A 16,383-nucleotide genomic window follows, 5' to 3' on the forward strand; every position below is an offset into this window, starting at 1 on the left:
AACCAGGTGCAAGGAAGTTAAGTGTCATGTCCAAGATCATAGAGCCAGAAAATGAAAGACTATCTCAGAACAGGGTGGGTTGTGGCGGAAGCAGAGGGAAGAGACCTGGAGGCAGACAACTCGTCTGGTCTTACCTCGCAAACCACGGCTGCTCGGAATAATAAACGGAGAGTGGAACCGACTGCTTGCTTAACTCTGCACATTAACCATAATCTTGGAAAGCAGGTATTGTTAGTCCCACTTTTAGATAAGGACACTGAGGCTCAGAAAGGCCAGGGTTGCCTTTTAATCTAGGTTTGTCTAACTCTAAGTCTAGTGCTTTCCCCTGTGTATGCTTGAACTTGCTGGAGAATATCGCTAGGGGACATTTCCACCTCCAAAATGCAATTCACGTTTACATCTGTGTTTTAGTGAACCGTATAGCCCCAAAGTAACAAAAAAACGTTAACCATACAAGGCTCACCACTGACCAGATTTCCTAAACTCAACATGTTTCACTGGAACTGATTCTGGGTTTCTCTGGATGCTTTTCTAGTCACTCAAGTCTCCCCAGAGCCTGCCCTTGTCCCCCGGCACCACCCCCAGCACTCGCGTGGTGCACAGCGACAGGCACTCAGTAAACGTGAGGTGAAGGAATGACTGTGTCAGTGCTGAGGGAGCTGGTTAATCCTGCAGAGGCGGTGGCATCTGCTGAGAGGCAGCTGTGTAGGTCAAGTGCAGGCTGCCTTCACCCAGACTCTCACGGGAAGTCCTCCCAAGCCAGCCTTGGAGCCCCCTGTCTTTTCACATCTTCACCTTCCTGACGTATGTGAAGAGACTGTGCACTACCATTACGGGTGTGGAGCATCCCCCTCCCCCAGGCATCATTCCGGGGACAGCAGGCGATCCAGCCCAACCCCAAAGCCACCTTGGGGAGCCGGGGAAGTGACCCACCCCCCATCGCCGCTCCAAGGTCCTGTTTAGTGGCAAAGATGCAGCGTAAAAACCCCGGTACTGACAGCATAAAACGTAATTTATCATCCTCTCCTAGTTATAAATCAGGAGAAAAAGGGTATCCCACAAGCTCTTGTTTCCTAAGCAAAATAAAACACTTTATCATTTACCTACAGAGGCTGACCTGGCCTTGGGGATCCCCCAGATGGGAAGCTGCTCAGACAGGGAGGTCTGCCCCTGACTTGTAGACTTGTAGGCAGAGAAGTCATCATTAAATAGCTTCATTAACAGTTTAAGTGTTTCATTTCTAAAAATATTACAACATTAAAGACAAATTTCAAAGTTAAACAGTTTTCTATAATCTGTATAAAAGTTCTCATTGTTGCATACTGCCACCCCCAGATATACATATTTATACCATTCTGATCACTGTGTAGATACGTTGATTCTATTTTCACCCAGTGTATCAAATTGTTTCCGCTTTTCTACAGTCTCTGTAATTTACATTTCAATTGTTCCATATTATTCCATCTCCATAAAATTATATTTCAGTTGTTTTATGTCAAGGCACCACAGTTTAATAAACCATTTCTTCTAAAACTAGACAGTTACATAGCTTCCAATTTTAACTGTTTTAAATAGTGCTTCAGAAAACATCTTATATAGATTGCTGTTTGCTTCTGATTAATGGTTTCCTTATAGTAGATTTCAAGAAGTGGAATTCAGCGCGGTGACATAACGCTTTCTGTAATGGTTCTGTAGCTTTACAGTGCCACCACAATTAATTAGGAATACCCACCTCACCACAACATATCCAGCGCGGGGAATTATTTTCAGAGGGGTTTATTTTACTTTATTTTATTTATTTTTTGCTACTTGAGTTAGGTATAAGGTGATATAGTGGAGTTATTTTAATTGGCCATGGAGAAAGGTATTATTCTGAGAAAACAGAAGAGACAATGGAGAACATTTAAAATTGCTGTCCTCCATCATTTTTCCCCAGGCCTTTCCAGATGGGGAGTGGTGCTGGCTGCCTCCAGGTGCTCTAGTTTCCTGGCTGGTGGGAGGCAACAGCCTTACGTAGGTGGACGGTGCCTGTGCGTGCAGTGGTCCCTCACTCTCCAGCGCCTCCCCTGCAGAAAGCCGGCAGCCCCGGCTCCAGTAATGGACAGCTCACACAGGCTCTGGGCTCACAGCCTGTGTCTCTGAATCCGCAGCACATACACCTGGGTCCCCTGGCGTGCACTCTCTGGAGTGGTCCTATCCCCTGCAGTCAGAACTTAGCCATCAGGCATAGTTCGTTCTGGGAGGACCACCAGGAAGCTCCTGTCAAACTCCCTGCTTTCCTCTATTCATTTAGACAGTTTCCACTTCCCTAGTATGAACCCAGCCTTCTTCCGTGGGTCACATCCAGAACCTTGCCAGCACCATCTGGTTGATGCCGTGTTAGGACCCATGGAGCACAAATGGGAATCTGTGGCAGAACTTTTAATTGCTATGACCAGGCAAAGTGACAGCTTTGAAAAATGACGCTCAGCCTCATTGACCCAAATGAGTGAGTGGTGGACGGTCCTGGGGGTGGAGATTCACCACTAGGTGAGGCAGGGTAGTCACGTTTTAGAACACCACCTCCGCACTTCTCAGGCTGATTCCAGAGGACAGCAGGCACGTGTGTGCACGACAGCTCTCAGACCAGGCTTAGCTGGCAGCCTCTGGGACAGCTGTGATGGAAACTGTGCCGCTGCCAGCAGCAGTGGGCCTGGGGGTACCAGTGTGCCTGGCAGGCCTCCCCAGTGCCTCAGGAATGTGTCCCCAGGGAGCAAGGCCTCTGGCCAGGTCTGGACACGTAACCATCCATAAGCCAAGCCAGACCTTGCACAGGCCAACCTGAGGGCCAAGACTGAGGCCCTGAGTCACCGGCTGCTAGGAAGCGAGACTGGATATGAACCCGGATCCTTTGGACTTGAAAAGTCACACCTTTTAAACTATGACCTGACCTCCCTGCCTTCTTCCCAGTTTAGTTTCCAGGGGCATGTGTGTTTCTGAGGTTCCCTTAGTGTGATGCTCGAACTTGAGCATGCCTGAAAAATCCCTGGACAGCTTGTGAAAACCCAGGTTTCGGGGCCCCACTCCCGGAGTTTCTGATTCAGTAGATCTGGGTGGGGCCAAGAATTCACATTTCTGACAAGTTCCCAGATGATGCTTGTGCTGCTGGCTGGGACCCCTTACATTACAAGTCAGTGCCCTTTGCATATTAATAGCGGTGTGTGTTGCCTCTGGATGCAAGGTAGTGTAGGAGAGCACAGAGCATGAGGATGCGACTGGTGTCTCTGTTTGGGTTATGATGAAAGGACTGCTGACTCTCCCCAGCTGTCTCAACCCTGGAAAGTGATGGTACTGAGAAGCCAGCCATTGACCCATGAATACACACACACACACACACACACACACACACACACACACACCCCCCACAGACTTTGGAATCACTGAGTCACTCTGAGTCTCTGTTTCCTCATCTGGGGCCCAATAGTAAAAGGGAGAGTGGAACATCTCCGCAAGTAGCTGGGTTAAGGGTCCCTTGCATAACCTGTGGTTCCGTCCCCTGTCGCTAGGCCTTGTATGGACACACACAGGCTGTCACATGCCTGGCAGCATCGGTAACCTTCAGCCTCCTGGTGAGTGGCTCCCAAGACTGCTCATGTATCCTGTGGGACCTGGACCACCTCAGCCGTGTAGCCTGCCTGCCCACCCACAGGGAGAGCATATCTGCCGTTGCCATCAGCGATGTGTCGGTGAGGCCCCTCTTTCTCAAATGTCTGTGTCCTCAACATGTCCATGATTCTGCACGGTGGCATGGTGGCCAGTGCCCCAGAGTATTGAGAGACCCCAGATGTGTGGAGCATTCTCTACACAGGCAGAGTAGAGCCATCAACGAGTCTCAATTTGGGTCTTGATTTTATTTTTTTGCTTCTTTATTTTTTTTCCTTCAGTGGCTGGGGTAGTGGGAGGTGTCTGTTCTAACACAGGCGTCAGGGAGTTGGAGCAGGAAGTTGGCTTTGGTGAGAGATCTTCTGGGTTGCCTAATTCAGCTAGCTGACTGCAAATCTGTGTTGACTCAGCAGGTGCCTCTGGTCTCCAAGGCAGGAAGTGCCTCTGCTTGTCCCTCCATGCTGGCTACCAAAGATAAGCCTGTCAGGAACGTGTGTGTGTGTGTGTGTGTGTGATAGACTAATACATATATATATATATGTATATATATATCAGTGTATACATATATCAGTGATATATATCAGTGTATACCTATATCAGTGATATATATCAGTGTATACATATATCAGTGATATATATCAGTGTATACATATATCAGTGATATATACATATATCAGTGTATACATATATCAGTGATATATATCAGTGTATACATATATCAGTGTATACATATATCAGTGATATATATCAGTGTATACATATATCAGTGATATATATCAGTGTATACATATATCAGTGATATATACATATATCAGTGTATACATATATCAGTGATATATATGTATCTATCTCAGTGTGGAGCTTCTTCTACACTGGAATCCCCATCATAGGGTATAGGGTTTTCTGAGGATCCAGAGACTCTGCATCTGCTAATAGAAAAACCTAGGGGCCTGGAGCCTGGACAGACTGCGCAGGGGTACCACAGGAGGAGGAAGAGATGATGAAGGAGCCTCCTGGTGCTAATTTGGCTGAAAGTGGTGATCCAGATAGGCTTGGATCCAGGATGAATGTTAGATGGGCACATGGATGACGGTGGATGGATGATGGATGGATGGACGGATGGTGGGTGAACGGATGAATGGGTGCATATACTGGGGAAACCACCAAGCCCTGATCTGGTAGAAAATAAATTCATAAGGAATTATGTCCCCAGACCTCAGAGAAGACTGATATCAGGACCACAACTTGTTTAACTCAGCTTGTCCTGGAGCTGGTTGAGCTCACCGAGTGCCTGCTGGGCCCCGCGCTGGGTGCTTGGTAGAGGTGTATCAGACATGGTCCCTGGCCTCAGGCAGACTCCACCAAACGATTCAGGAAAGGACATGATGGAGCCCAGCCCAGAGGGCTGCAGAGGGGCAGGGAGCTCCCTACATCCCTGCTGTGGTCAGGGCAGGGTTCAGAGGCATGGCCCCAGATGGCTCTTGGGGTCCTTGGTGGGTCCTTGGTGGCAGTGACCGCTACTCTGTTGGGCACAAAATAGACAAGGACTTGAGAAGAAAACACTGTGGACATAAACATTTCGGAAGATGCAATGGGCAGATTTCTCCTCAGAAATTCCCCCTGGGGCGGTGGGGGGAAGTTTGCCCCATTTTATGAGCCACATGCAGTCATTCAAACCTCTGTACCCTGCCCTCCACCAGGTGTCATCCAAAGCTGCTTCATGGGGACAGGGCTGGCCAGCCAGGTGTGGACCCTGTGTCCAGGCCAGGGGTGGTGTGCAGGCTGGGTCTTCTATGCCAGTCAGTACGCTGCCAGGGAGAGGGCTGTGGGAGGAGCCCAAACGGTGAGCCAGCCGGTCTGAGCTGGGGAAAGCAGTATCCAAACACTTGACTGCAGTATGAAGAGAACCAGAAATGTACACTTGTGTGAAAACACAGCAGACCTATGAGTCTGCTGGGAAGAAGTGGGTATCTTAGGAGGTCTGGGAGTACCTTGGTTAGTCCTCAGAAGATGACACGTTGAGGGTGCTTATGTGTACAGACCGAGTGGCTGGGCAGATGGGGAGGCAGCGACTCCTGCCTGAAGTGAAGCCCGCTCTCACTGCTGCAGGGCACCATCGTCTCCTGTGCGGGAGCCCACTTGTCGCTGTGGAGTGTCAACGGACAACCCTTGGCCAGCATTACCACGGCCTGGGGCCCAGGAGGAGTCATAACCTGCTGCTGCGTGATGGACGGGCCAGCATGGGACACGAGCCATGCCATCATCACAGGGAGTCAGGATGGCGTGGTCCGGGTAGGTGTGTCTTGGGCAGGATGAGGGCATGGTACAAGAAATGTGTTCATCTCCATTCTACCCACTTCCTCTAAGGGTCAAATCTGCAGGCTGCATTTAAGACCATCCCAGACCACGTCCCCACACAGCAAGTGAGGGCAAAGGCAAGGCTCTTTCCAGGCAAAAAGTAAATACATAAAATTATATAATAGATAAAATTATATAAAATTTTATACATACATATACTCATACAATGAAATACATACTTACTGTCACAAGGTATAAAAGCTGAATGGTCAAATGCATAAGAACATAGGCCATTACTGAAAAGAGACATTTGGGCCATCCTTTCATCCATCCATCCATCCACTAATCCATCCACCCATCCAACTGTTTATCTCTCTACCTACTCATCCATCCATTCACTATTCCATTCATTCATCCATCCTTTCATTCTTCCATCCATCCTTCCACCTACCCATCTACCCGCTCACATGTCCCTGCAACTATCCATCCATCTATCCACCTAACATTCATTGAACTCTGGCTCTGTACCAAGTTCCTACAAGCCGTAGGGGACACAGAGATTAATAATAAACAGGCCCTTGTCCTCAAGATGCTCACATTCTAGAAGAGAAGACAAACAGAAAATACATGAATGTGGTTCATGCTATGACTGGGATAATCAAAGAGTGCCATGGATCCTCTGAGGAGGGCCATGGACAGAGAGATCATCAAGAAACCAAGAAGACAACGAAGGAGAAACACTGAGGTGGGAGGTGTAGCACGGAGAACAAAATACAGGTAATTTTTCCGAGACTGACAGGAAGGAGGAAGGAATGAATAAGATAAGGAATAATTAAGAGCCCTGCTCAAGAAACTGGCACTTAAAATCCACAGTTTGTGAGACGAAATGTCAATTGAATGCCACTAGGTATTCAAGAAAATGCCCTTTGAATTCTCCATGCATTTGTGAAAGCTCACTGTGTGCCAGGACGGCTAAAACGCAGCCCTGTCCTGCCGGAGCCTCCATGCCCAGAGGCTCAGAATAATCACGGCGCTGATGCGTCAGGAAGCAGAATGAGTAGCGTGGTGGGGGTCCAAGGGGAGCATGGATTTATTTCCAGCAGAGAGAGGTGGCATTTCAGCGGAGCCCTGAGGATGAGGAGAGGTCGGGGCATATGGAGAAGGCCATGCAGGCCGGCGCACCAGCGTGCGTGCACAGGAGAGTTGACTGAGGGGAACCCCCCGAGAAATCTAGCAGGGCCCCATCCGTCGGCTGGGAGGGCCAGGGTCGCTGCAGAGAGCAGGGTGTCCTGGGTTGGCCAAAACATGAGGAGGCAGCGGAAGTCCGGGCTGGGTGGGTCGTGGTCGGCACTGTGGGTCAGTGAGAGGAGCCTGGGCGGCTGGGCAGCAGCTGCCTTTCCTTCGTGGGGCCCCCAGCGCAGGAGCGTGAGTCTTCCAGGGGCTCAGCCCTCGTCCACGCAGCGCAGTGACTCCCGGGACGGCTTGGCACTGGGCTAGACCCGGCACGGCGCTCACAGCAGCATGTAAGTGGAGGCTGCTCGTTGTCCTGTGGGGACAGAAAGTCCAGGCTCGGCAAGTGAGACGCCGTCTCTGCTCAGCCTGAGGGCGCCCACTTCAGGCCTGGGGCCAAGAACCAGACACAGAGGACGGGAGGCCCTGCTGCTGAGTGGTGAGGGAGGCTTCCAGGGATGGTGGCAGACAGACAGGACGGCACTAGCTGAGTAAAATGATAGTAAGCTGGCTGCTGAGTCTCGCCCCTGTAGGTAAGGGTTGGGGGAGATGCCCCATGACCCAGAGGTGGGGAGGGAACTCGCCCAGGCTACAGCTGTGCTCGGCCAAACCTCCGCACAGGGAAACTGAAGCCTAAGCAGGCTTTTTTCCCGAGAATATGGCAACATCAAAAGTGAAAGGGGGCCATGCCCCGCTTTCCTCAGGGTCCCCCAGGTGTGGAGGAGTGGATGGGCCCCGAGCCTGCAGACAGGTTCACTGCCCCAGCCCATGGCGTGTTCTCTGTTCTGGACAGATCTGGAAGACCGAGGAGCTGAAGATGTCTGTTCCCGAGCAGGCAGCGCCAGAGGGGCCCTGGGCTCCACCTCCAAGCCCCAGAGGTAACTGCTGTGCTAGTCATGCCTGTGGGGCGCCCTTGGCTTGCTCAGCCCTCCCTCCCCTCTCCTCTCCTTGGCCCGAGGGCGGCAGCTCCATCCAGGCCTGCAGAGCCCAGGGAAGCCACCACGTCTCTTGGGATGTTGCCAAGTTTGCAGGTGAGGAGCACGTTTCCTGAGAGCTGCTGGTGGAGTGTGAAGCGGTGTTTCAAAGCCTCCCTGAGTACCAGACTCATGTGCAGGGATCAGCGAGCTCTGGGATGCTTCTCGGGCGTGTGAACACTGGTGACGGTGGTTGTGGGGCTCCGGAGCCCCAGGAGGGGGACACACCCAGCAGGGCTTGGTTTGATGCTCTCCGTCTTCCTGGGTGACTCTTAAATGCCAAACTCCCCAGCCCAGGACTTGGATCCAGCTGGCTGTTGGCCTGGACTGCCAGGCTGCAGACAGGAGCAGGGACGGCTTTGCCGTGTCCCGGGGAGAGGAAGTGGTTCCATAGGCCCCCGTCTGCCCTGCTGATCCTGACTCAGCCCCGCTACTCTCCGTGGCAAGTTCCTCAAAGTGGGTCTGAGGGTCATCTGCGTCAGCATCGCCCAGGAGGCTCATGGAACATTGAGATCCGGGACCTGTTCTCAACCCAACCTCAGGGAAAAGGTTGGAGGTGGTTAGAGTTCCCATGTCTAAGAAGTCCCCAGGTGAGTGGTGGTGTCGCCGAAGTAAGAGAACCACCGTCCTGCAGCAGAGCCCTCTTTGGTTGTGGCAGCTGGGCCTGAAACAACAAAATCCGTTCTGCCTTCTGCCATCATGGCCTCTGGCACCAGCACCACCATGGCCACCATCGCAGAGCTGTGAGGGAGAGAGGTGACCGTGAGCAGTGTCCACTGTGCACGCTTCCCGTGCATTCTCTTATTTCTCACGGCAACCCCACGAGGAAGATACTACGATGACACCTGTGTGAGAAATAAGGAGACTGAGGCAAGGAGCAGTCCAGCAACTTGCCCAAAGTGACCCAGAAGCGCATTACTACTATCGTTCTCATTTCTGCCGCCAGAGTAGACACGCCCACTGCCAGAATGAGCTCAGCCACCGGCACCAGCCCGTTGCCTCCAGGATGAGCGCAGGCACAAACCTCACCACCAAGGCCGTCACCTCCTCTTCTCACCTCCCTGGGGCCCCGCCATCACCTCCTCCAGTGCAGCCAAGCTTTCTCAGTTCTGTCTTCGTCAAAGGTTCTGGCCCAGAACTGAGACATCCTTCTTCGTGCCCACGATTCAAGAAAGCACGTTACCATGATGTGAGAACTCTCCTGTCATCATGAGTCCTTCTGGTTTGCCCTGCATTTCAGGACCCGCATCCACTAGAGAGAATTTTCCAGGTTGTGGAGGGTTGCCTTCTAAAGGGAGTAGCCATTTTTAGTTAGTTCATTTCTGAAATGTGCTCCGCACGTCCTTGATTCATTTAGTCACTGATTCATGGATTCTTTATTCACATAGTAGGGGCATTTGCTCAGCCCTTACTAGGTCCCCTACATGGGAATCCCTTTCTTCAAGATAACACCATCTGGAAGCCCTTGTCCACAACCTGGGCCAACCAGAGTTGTGACCCTACAAGAATCTACAAACACTGTGGATTCAGTTCACTGGTCCTAAGATCTCTAGGGTCCTTTGGGACCACAAGGAATCAGCCCATCTTAGTGTAAAAAGAGACGCGTGAGGATTGCGCACTCTAGGGAACTCACGGCACTTCTTTGGAGAACAGGGACCAAACTCCCTCCCCTGCCTCCACCCACTCAGAGAGCAAGTACGAGGTTCTTATCCTCTGCCTGTTCATGAAGAGATTCTGTGGCACACCTGCTTGAGCGCACACCACTTCAGTCTTGGGCTCAGCTACCCACTTCTGAAGCTTCCAAGCTCCCATAAGCTAAAGGTATTAGCTCAGGCCCTGGTTGACAAGTGGATGTCTGAGCAGGAATACTGGTTGCGTGGGTGGGTGGATGGATGGTGGGACAGACAGACAAAGGGCACCTCAGAGCCATTCCGTTGGTTCTGGAAGTGCCAATGGATTCACAGGTTTCTACTCAGGATGGACAAGGTTGTGCTCATTGGGAATGGGGTCTCGTGAAATGAGAAGATGAAAATCAGGAAACGAGGCTCTAGACCCAGCTGCGTCTCCAGCAACCTCTTAGGCCCTCAGTTTCATCAATAGAGGTACTTCTGTACATCCTAACTCGTGGGAAGCAGATGACAGAAAGATAATAGACGTAGTCCAAGATCTACTCAACAAAATGTAGTTCATCATTATCATTTTCTTGGACTATTAAGAGACTTCTCCCCTAACACACCAGCTGATGACATTAGGGGACTTACAAGATGGTGTCAGGTGGACAGGAGCCCCAGGCCCACATCCTTCCCATGCTGTTTGTCCTGACCTGCCTGAGGTCACAGCTGTCAAGTAGAATTAACTGCCAGGGTTGCAGTTACAGTTCAAGGGAGGATTTGGATGAAATGACACAAGGGCACAGACATACTCATAAAACTCAGGCTGGGCCACCGCTTAGAGTTAGCAAATCCACGTGCAGGTTTACAGGCCTTAGCCACCGGAGGGCTTGTTCTCATAATATTGCTTATAACTGTTCTGTTGGAAGGGGACCAGTACTGGGCCTGACACACAGATGTTTGCACGTCTCTTGGTGTGTCTATTACTGCATTCCTCAAATACCTTAAGGGGCAAGAAAGGAGTTCTTTGAGGGTATTGAGGATATTAAGGTTACTGCATTTGTGTGCAGATGTAATCTGATTTCTGCCTGGAATTCATTTATTTGTCATTTGCAGCAAGGACCAACCCAGTTGAGTCCAGTTTATTTTGGGAATCGCTCCATAGATTTGGCCTCAATCTGGTACATAAAAAATGCTTGGGAAAAGCTTGGTTTTTGGATTTTTGCACAAACACAAAATGCACAGAGCTGCCTGCCACCCTGGGACAGCTGGGGCAGCTGCACCACTCCTGCCCTGACTCCGACCAAGTGACTTTGCAGAGACAGACCCAGCTGACGTCTCTCCACCTCACCCTCCAAGAAGCAATTACTGTCTGTCCCCAAATACAGTCATTAAAATGACTGAAGTAACAATCATTGAGTTATATTTTTTGAAAAAACGTTCTCTGCATTTAATTATCGGTTGTGGCGTGAGAGGATTTAGATAAGTTGATAATGCCGACTTTATGTAATTTATTTTTACTAAGCAATTATGGGCTGCATTACATTCCTGGCAGCAAGGTATTGTGGGGCATCTTATTAAGCATAAAGCCAGTAAACACTGATGAACAATTTTGCTGAACTAGGCATGCAATTTAGAAAGCAATAATACACAAATCCAATTTGGTACACAATGGATACCGCAGCACGTCAGCACATGTAACTATCATAGCCTGCAAATTAAATTGGGACGGCCCTTTTTGCAACAGCACAGACCAAGATTAAATATATTTTCCCCCTCAATTTAACAAGTTGCTGACCACAAATATAAATATATGTGTATGTGTTTGTGGCCCTGCGTGTAGACGTACACATGCACGTGTGTGAAAACGCTTGGGTTTTCTAACTCCCCTCGCACACTCCTCACAGGTCACAGGTGGGAGAAGAATCTTGCCCTCTGCAGAGAGCTGGATGTCAGCGTTGCCTTGACAGGGAAGCCCAGCAAGGCCAGCTCTGCGGTGACAGCTCTGGCTGTGTCCAGGTAACGACGGGCTGGCTGCTCCCGGCCTCCAGCAGAGGGCGCTGTGCCACCCCCAGGAAAGCCCTGGCTGTTCTGCTCAGGCCTCCCTGGCCCTGGGAGGTGGCCTCGCTACAGGGACCCAGGGACCCAGAGGGGCCCAGCATATACAGCATACAGGCGAGGCGGCCGCGTAGGGCCCTAGGAAATGGTTTTTGACACACACATTCTTGCTCTTTCTCTCTCTCTCTCTCTTGAATATCTACGAATTCATAAAGAAATCCAGGAGGTAAAAGTATATTGTTTTGTGATTTTTATCCTAAAGAGGGACTTTTTTCCTGAGGTCCACTGCCAATTGTTAACATTTGGTATAATGATTATCCTACATTACAGAAATTGCCTTTAAGGGCTCTAAGCCAATGTGGAATAGACAAGTGTCAGATACGACATTTGGCTACATTGTTTTATTTTTCACAATTACCCAGTGGCGGTGCTTACTGGCATTAGCCAGTTCTACTCACTAGGAGTGTGGTCTCGGGGGGCCAGACCTTCAGGGGCCACTGTCCTTCCCTCCCTGCCCTGGAGGGGGCCATTTGGGGTCCGTGGTGGTGGGAATGCCGGGCTGAGGCGGTGTGGCTCAGGCTGGAGTCTGTGGGTAGGGACAGAAGGCCCTGAGCCCTAATTCTTTGCTGGAGAACTTGTCCTTCCTTCTACCCACCAGCCTGACCGCGTATCCGCTCGAGGGAGAAGTTCAGGGCCTCGCCCTCCTCCCTGGAGCCCTGCTCTCCGGGAGCGTCCCCTCAGTGCTTTGCGAGCCACAAGCCTCCTAGTTCAAAGTTGTCCCCGGTTCAAAAGACTCTGCGGTGGGTCAGCTCCCCCCGCTTCGGGTGGAGGCCAGGTACAGGCTCCTGGGGTCCTGGACTGAAGCCCCACGTTGTGATGCCATGCGCGCAGGCTGCACAGGCTTGCTCTAACGTGCTTGTCTGTTCTTTCTCTTCCCAAGAAACCAGACCAAACTCCTGGTCGGCGATGAGAGGGGGAGAATATTCTGCTGGTCCGCAGAGGGTTAGGAGGCGAGAGCTGGTGGAGGCGCTGGCATGGCAGCCGTGTGCCCTGAGGGACAGCAACACCAAGCAGAAGGCGCAGACTCAGTGCCAGGGGCGCCAAGGAAACCCCCAGCCTGCCTTCCGAAAGGTCCCCAAGGATGTGGCCGCTGGCCGCTAGAGCTACACACCCTGAACTTTGGCCTTGGATTGCACAGGGATGCACTTCTACAAAACAGATACACGCGCCCATCGGGGCCCGTGAGCAGAGCACTGGAAAGCGTGGCGCGAGGGTGCCAACCGGCGCACGAAATCACACGTGACTCACTTTTCATAGGGCTTACTGCACTGGAAAAACACTGGGCCGCTTACTGGAAACTAATGGGAAAGACTGTATTGTTATTTTACTAAAACAACTATTTTCCAAACACAAGAGGGCTCTTGAGTTTAAAATTTCCACCCTTTCCCGCTGAGGTATTTGTAGCTCCGCACTTAGAAAGGCCTCAGGGACGCACAGCCCCCTTTCAGAGTGTCTCTCCGCCCCTCCAGCTCCCCCCGTGGAATCTGGCTCCTCCCGTGGTCTTGCTGTGCGGGGGGACCTTAGCGTCGGGAGCAGGGGCCCACACTCGAGGCCCAGCGGCCGTGGCTGGACTCAGGCCCCGGACGCAATGGCTGCCCACCGCAGGCGTAGGCCAGTCAGCTGGGAGGACACACCCTGCCTGGGGTGCCTGCTCCCACTCTGCACCCCACAAGCAGGTGGTGGGTCCCAGCTGGGCTCGGTCTTGGCAGGTTTTTCCAGGGACCTGTCCGTACAAGGTCAAGGGCCCCAGTCCACATGCTCGTTTTGAGTTGCAGCTCATCTTGCGAGAATCTGGACTGCCATGGGACTTTGCTCTCCATCTGAAAGTACATGGCAGTGACTAGTTAGCCCCTCTGAGGAATTCCAGTACCTTAAGGTGCAGGCATTGGATACTGAAGGCATCACCCTCATTCTCACGTCTTCTCACCCCCAGCCTTCTGGAAGCCTTGAAAGGAAATTCACCTGCCTCTTCAATGAAATCCAGCTAAGGTGGGCGTACAGAGATTTGGGGTGGCAACACTCCTTAGCTTTAACTCCCTTCCTGAGACTTTCCTTCTAGAGAATATCAATCTTTCCCATATTTCTCCAAGCCCTGCAGAGGCCCTGTTGGGTGGCCCATCCCAATTTAGCTCAGGCCTGGGGATGGCAAATAAATGGACTCAGTGTCTTGTGGCCCAGGTCCTCTGGTCTCCAGTGGGGTAGTGAGTCAATGTAAAGATAAATATTAAGAAAGTAGAGGCGGGGGCTTCCATGGTGGCGCAGTGGTTGAGAATCTGCCTGCTGGTGCAGGGGACACGGGTTTGAGCCCTGGTCTGGGAGGATCCCACATGCCGCGGAGCAACTGGGCCCATGAGCCACAACTACTGAGCCTGCGCATCTGTGGAGCCTGTGCTCTGCAACAAGAGAGGCCGCGATAGTGAGAGGCCCACGCACCGCAATGAAGAGTGGACCCCGTTTGCCACAACTAGAGAAAGCCCTGGCACAGAAATGAAGACCCAACACAGCAAAAATAAAATAAAAATTAATAAACTCCTACCCCCAACATCTTTAAAAAAAAAAAAAAAGTAGAGGTGGTATGAACTATGTCAAAAATCGTGAGTGAGTGAGAGATAGTTAGGAGATAGTAATCTATCTGTCAACTTTGAGGTCTTTGCAAAAGGAAAGGAGGAGGAGGAGACTTGTCTCAAGTCCTGAGCACTCCTCCCTGGGTGAGAAGGGCAGGTGTCTGACCCTGGAGCCAAGGATCATGTCACCTCCTGCATTGTCTGCATGTGCTGTTAGCAGACAGCCCATTTGCAATCCCCTAGTCAGTCTGGGGCTGCAGCAGAGGACCGTAAATTGAAGAGCAGAGTGCAGCCCTCCCCGGGAAGGCCAACAAGCCGGATCATAAATATCAGGAGCCTGCTGTCATGTTTCAGGACGCAGCTCACGGCGTTCGCCCAGAGCGGAAAGGCCTGCTGGCCCAAAGGCTCTCTTGGGTTCATTCGTTCAACATTTCCTGAGCACCGCCTTTTGGTTCCCCAAATCACAGGAAAAATGGGGGTGGGGGATGGAGATCTTGCTGGGGTCTTGGAGCTGTTTGTGCAAACAAATGTGACCTGAAGTGGAAGGGAGACCTCACGTGCCCTAGGGAACGTCATTCTGGCTGTAGTCATTAGCTAGGGCGGCTGTAACAAAGTACCACAGGCCGGGGGGGCGGGGGGGGGGTGGTTTGGGTGGGGGGGTGGGGGGGGTGGGGGGGTGGGGGGGGTGGGGGGGGTGGGGGGGTGGGAGGGGCAGTTTACACAACAGAAGTTTTCTCACAGTTCCGGAGGCCAGAAGTCTGAGAGGAACGTGTCTGCAGAGTTGGTTTATTCTGAGTCCTCTGTCCTTGGCTCACAGATGGTTGCCTTCTCCCTGTGTCTTCACGTGGTTTTCCCTTTGTACCTGTTTATGTCCAAATTTCCTCTTCTTCAAAGAACATAAGTCATATTGGATTACGGCTTATCTATATGGCCTCATTTTACCTTGATTACCACTTTAAAGATGTTATCTCCACATATGGCTAATTCTGAGGACCTGGGGATGAGGACTTGAATTTGGGGGAAGACACAGTTCAGCCCATGACACTGGCTGGAGGAAATGGCCCTGGAGCAAGACTTGGAAGGGCAGGTGGGTCTCGGCCTTGTGGAGGTGGAGAGCAGCGTTTTATAGGGACAGGGGACAGCGTGGGCGAAGGGACAGGGTGCGTCGGGCTGGTGGCAGAAAGAACGAGCAGGTGAAGATAGAAGGCAAGGTAGAGGCTGGAGGGAGGGGCGGCCGCCGCTCCGGGGCTGTGAGGCTGCAGGCAGGGGCTGGGGCAGGGCGAGCGGGAGTGAGGAGGCAGAGACGGACCCCCCCACCCCCACCCCCACCCCCACCCCCACCCCGAGAGCTGCATCCCAGTGCCCAGCTCACGGGGGCGCTCTGCAAGCGCTGCTTCCGTCCGCGCATGTGTAGATGAGTGACTGAGCCGTGGTGGCGGGCGTTTCAGAGTTGGCGGTTCTGGGAGTGAGAAAAACAGCTCTGAGTGACGGCAGGTCCAGGCAGTGGCCCCTTCACGGGCGGGGTGAAGCAACAGGGAGCGAGGATCCGGGATGTGGCTGGGGACGATGCCAGCATCCTGGGGTGAAAAGGTCGATGCCCTCCACAGAGCTGGCAGCCGTGGAGCGTCCATGGGAGCAGGAGAGGCTGCAGGCAGAACGAACCCCGAGGAGGCGGCAGAGAAGGAGCCGGGGAGGCAGGGTCACCGTCAGGGCGCTGAGTCAGGGAAGGTTCGGAGGACTACCTGGTGGCAGCTCCTTCCTAGTGGCACTGAACTGAGAGCCTACGTTCCACCGAGACCAGCTCCCTGTTACCTAGAGGAGGGAAGCTGGGCGTGCAGATCCAGAGGGGAGCAGGGACACCCCGACCCTCGCTGCAGAGCTGGCACCCCGTGGGCTCCAGCGGGGTCAGAAGCCGAGTCTGCTGGGGTAACAAACAGCCTGGGATGG

At 52.2% G+C, this 16,383-nt stretch overlaps 1 protein-coding gene across 1 annotated transcript in view; it reads left to right on the top strand.

Annotated features, from left to right (window-relative positions):
- The window catches only part of WDFY4 (WDFY family member 4), a 248,647-nt gene extending 235,475 nt beyond the window's left edge, over positions 1 to 13,172 (top strand). Inside the window, exons 58-62 of the mRNA XM_060125755.1 lie at positions 3,546 to 3,725; positions 5,752 to 5,934; positions 7,964 to 8,048; positions 11,662 to 11,773; positions 12,753 to 13,172. Of these exons, the coding sequence (XP_059981738.1) occupies positions 3,546 to 3,725; positions 5,752 to 5,934; positions 7,964 to 8,048; positions 11,662 to 11,773; positions 12,753 to 12,819 (627 nt within the window). The 3' untranslated portion in view covers positions 12,820 to 13,172. The remainder of the gene's footprint in view (positions 1 to 3,545; positions 3,726 to 5,751; positions 5,935 to 7,963; positions 8,049 to 11,661; positions 11,774 to 12,752) is intronic.
- The last annotated feature ends 3,211 nt before the right edge of the window (positions 13,173 to 16,383 follow it).

The sequence above is a fragment of the Lagenorhynchus albirostris genome, chromosome 16 (genome assembly GCF_949774975.1).
Source record: "Lagenorhynchus albirostris chromosome 16, mLagAlb1.1, whole genome shotgun sequence".
Lineage (NCBI taxonomy): Eukaryota > Metazoa > Chordata > Mammalia > Artiodactyla > Delphinidae > Lagenorhynchus > Lagenorhynchus albirostris.